Source organism: Gavialis gangeticus, unplaced genomic scaffold, assembly GCF_001723915.1.
Source record: "Gavialis gangeticus isolate Ggan-Ray unplaced genomic scaffold, GavGan_comp1, whole genome shotgun sequence".
NCBI classification, from domain to species: Eukaryota; Metazoa; Chordata; order Crocodylia; family Gavialidae; genus Gavialis; species Gavialis gangeticus.
In genome coordinates this window covers 15,359,617-15,361,221 of record NW_017729009.1, presented here as the reverse complement: position 1 = coordinate 15,361,221, position 1,605 = coordinate 15,359,617, and the positions used below count along the sequence as shown (strand labels likewise).

At 58.6% G+C, this 1,605-nt stretch overlaps 1 protein-coding gene across 1 annotated transcript in view; it reads right to left on the bottom strand.

Moving 5' to 3' along the window:
• Positions 1-1,605, bottom strand: part of HRH3 (histamine receptor H3) — a 35,573-nt gene that overhangs the window by 2,383 nt on the left and 31,585 nt on the right. Inside the window, exons 3-4 of the mRNA XM_019509757.1 lie at positions 1,466-1,605; positions 787-953 (exon numbers count right to left, since the gene is read on the bottom strand). Of these exons, the coding sequence (XP_019365302.1) occupies positions 787-953; positions 1,466-1,605 (307 nt within the window). The remainder of the gene's footprint in view (positions 1-786; positions 954-1,465) is intronic.

Genomic DNA, 1,605 nt, shown 5'->3' with positions numbered 1-1,605 from the left:
CCCCCCCCCGGCAGCTAGTGGGGGGGGGGGGGGGTTGCCCCCATTTGACAGATGGGTAAACCGAGGCTCGGAGCCATTAAGGCTGTACAAGCGAGCTATTGTCAGGGCTGGAAGTGGAACTCAGGGAGCATCAGGGTCCCAGCTGATGCATTTTGCCCTGCTGAGCCTCACATCCAGATGTCCTCGAACTCAGTAGGAGTTTGGCTCTGAATCCCCACAACGACTTGGGCCACATTTGCAGAGATTTCATTTCAAACTTGGAGCCAGGCAGAACAGCCTTAAATCCCCTGCTCTGCTGACCAGCTCGCGCAAGGTGTTGAGCATCCTTCCCTGGTCCCGAAGTAACCTGGCATTGCTTGCAGGCGCTAGCCTTGAACTCCTCTGCACTCGCGAGCAAGCTCCCCTAGCTGTCTGCTGGAGCTCCTGTTGTGATCAGTTTGTTCTCCTGGAAATAATAAGCATGGGGAGCTAATAAAAGGCCTGCTTGCTTCACTCGGAGAGACTGGCTGTCACTCAGACACCTTCTTTCCCTGTCAGCTGATGAGGGACAACCTGCATAATGGAGTTTGAACCTCAAACCGTTTGATTGTGTCAAACAACAATCGTAATCTGAAGCCAAGGGGCTCCAGTGCATTGTATATTTTCTGAGACTTGTTTGCTGCTGTCACCAGGCTAAACAAGTCATCATTTCCGGGGATCCAAAAGGCTTTTAATTAGCATGCAGGCATGCAGAGAAGAAAGGGAGGGGAGGGGGATCCTGCCATCCTTTGCCATGTTGGTACTCACCGCTCTTGTCACGGAGAGGAATCTGTCATAGCTAATCAGGACAATGTTGAAGACCGAGGAGGTGCAGAGCAGATAATCGGTGACCAGCCAGAGCTTGCAGAAGGTTTTCCCGAAGGTCCACCTCCCCGTCAGCACATAGGGCACGTAGAAGGGGATGCAGAAGGCACCTGCGGGGAGAGGGGGCATGGATGTTGAAACCAGGCGGCTCAGGGCACCCGCCCCTGGCTTGTGACCCAGCTGTGAAGGTGCCAGCCTGTTGCCGAGGGGCTGGAAACACACTGCACCGATGAACGGGAGCACAAGGTTGGGCAGCCCCCGGCTCCATCAGGTCCAGTCTCACAGCGGTTAAAGGGGCAGAAAACGGAGTTGTTTCTTGGGCAGGGTTGAGCTCCTCTCAGCCGTGGGGCTGGACAGGACCTCCGCGGGTCCCATGTAGTCCATCCCCTGCCTCAGGCAGCATCCAGCCCTCCGCACCCTCCGGGATCAAACCCTCCAGCATCAATCCCAGGCAGGATCAAACCCCCCAGCATCCAGCCCTCCGCACCGTCCGGGATCAAACCCTCCAGCATCAATCCCAGGCAGGATCAAGCTCTCGAGCACCCACCCCCGCAGCAGCAGCGCCTCCAGGACGCCCCCTCCAGCCCCACGCCCGCGGGACGGTGCCCGGGCGGTGCTTTACCCACGCAGAGGTCGGAGAGGGCCAGGTTGAGCAGGAAGCAGTTGTTCTGCGAGCGCAGGCTGGAGTCGGCGGCGAAGGCGAGCAGCACCAGCGCGTTGCCCACCACGGTGGCGGCGACCAGCAGCGCCATGAGCGCGCCC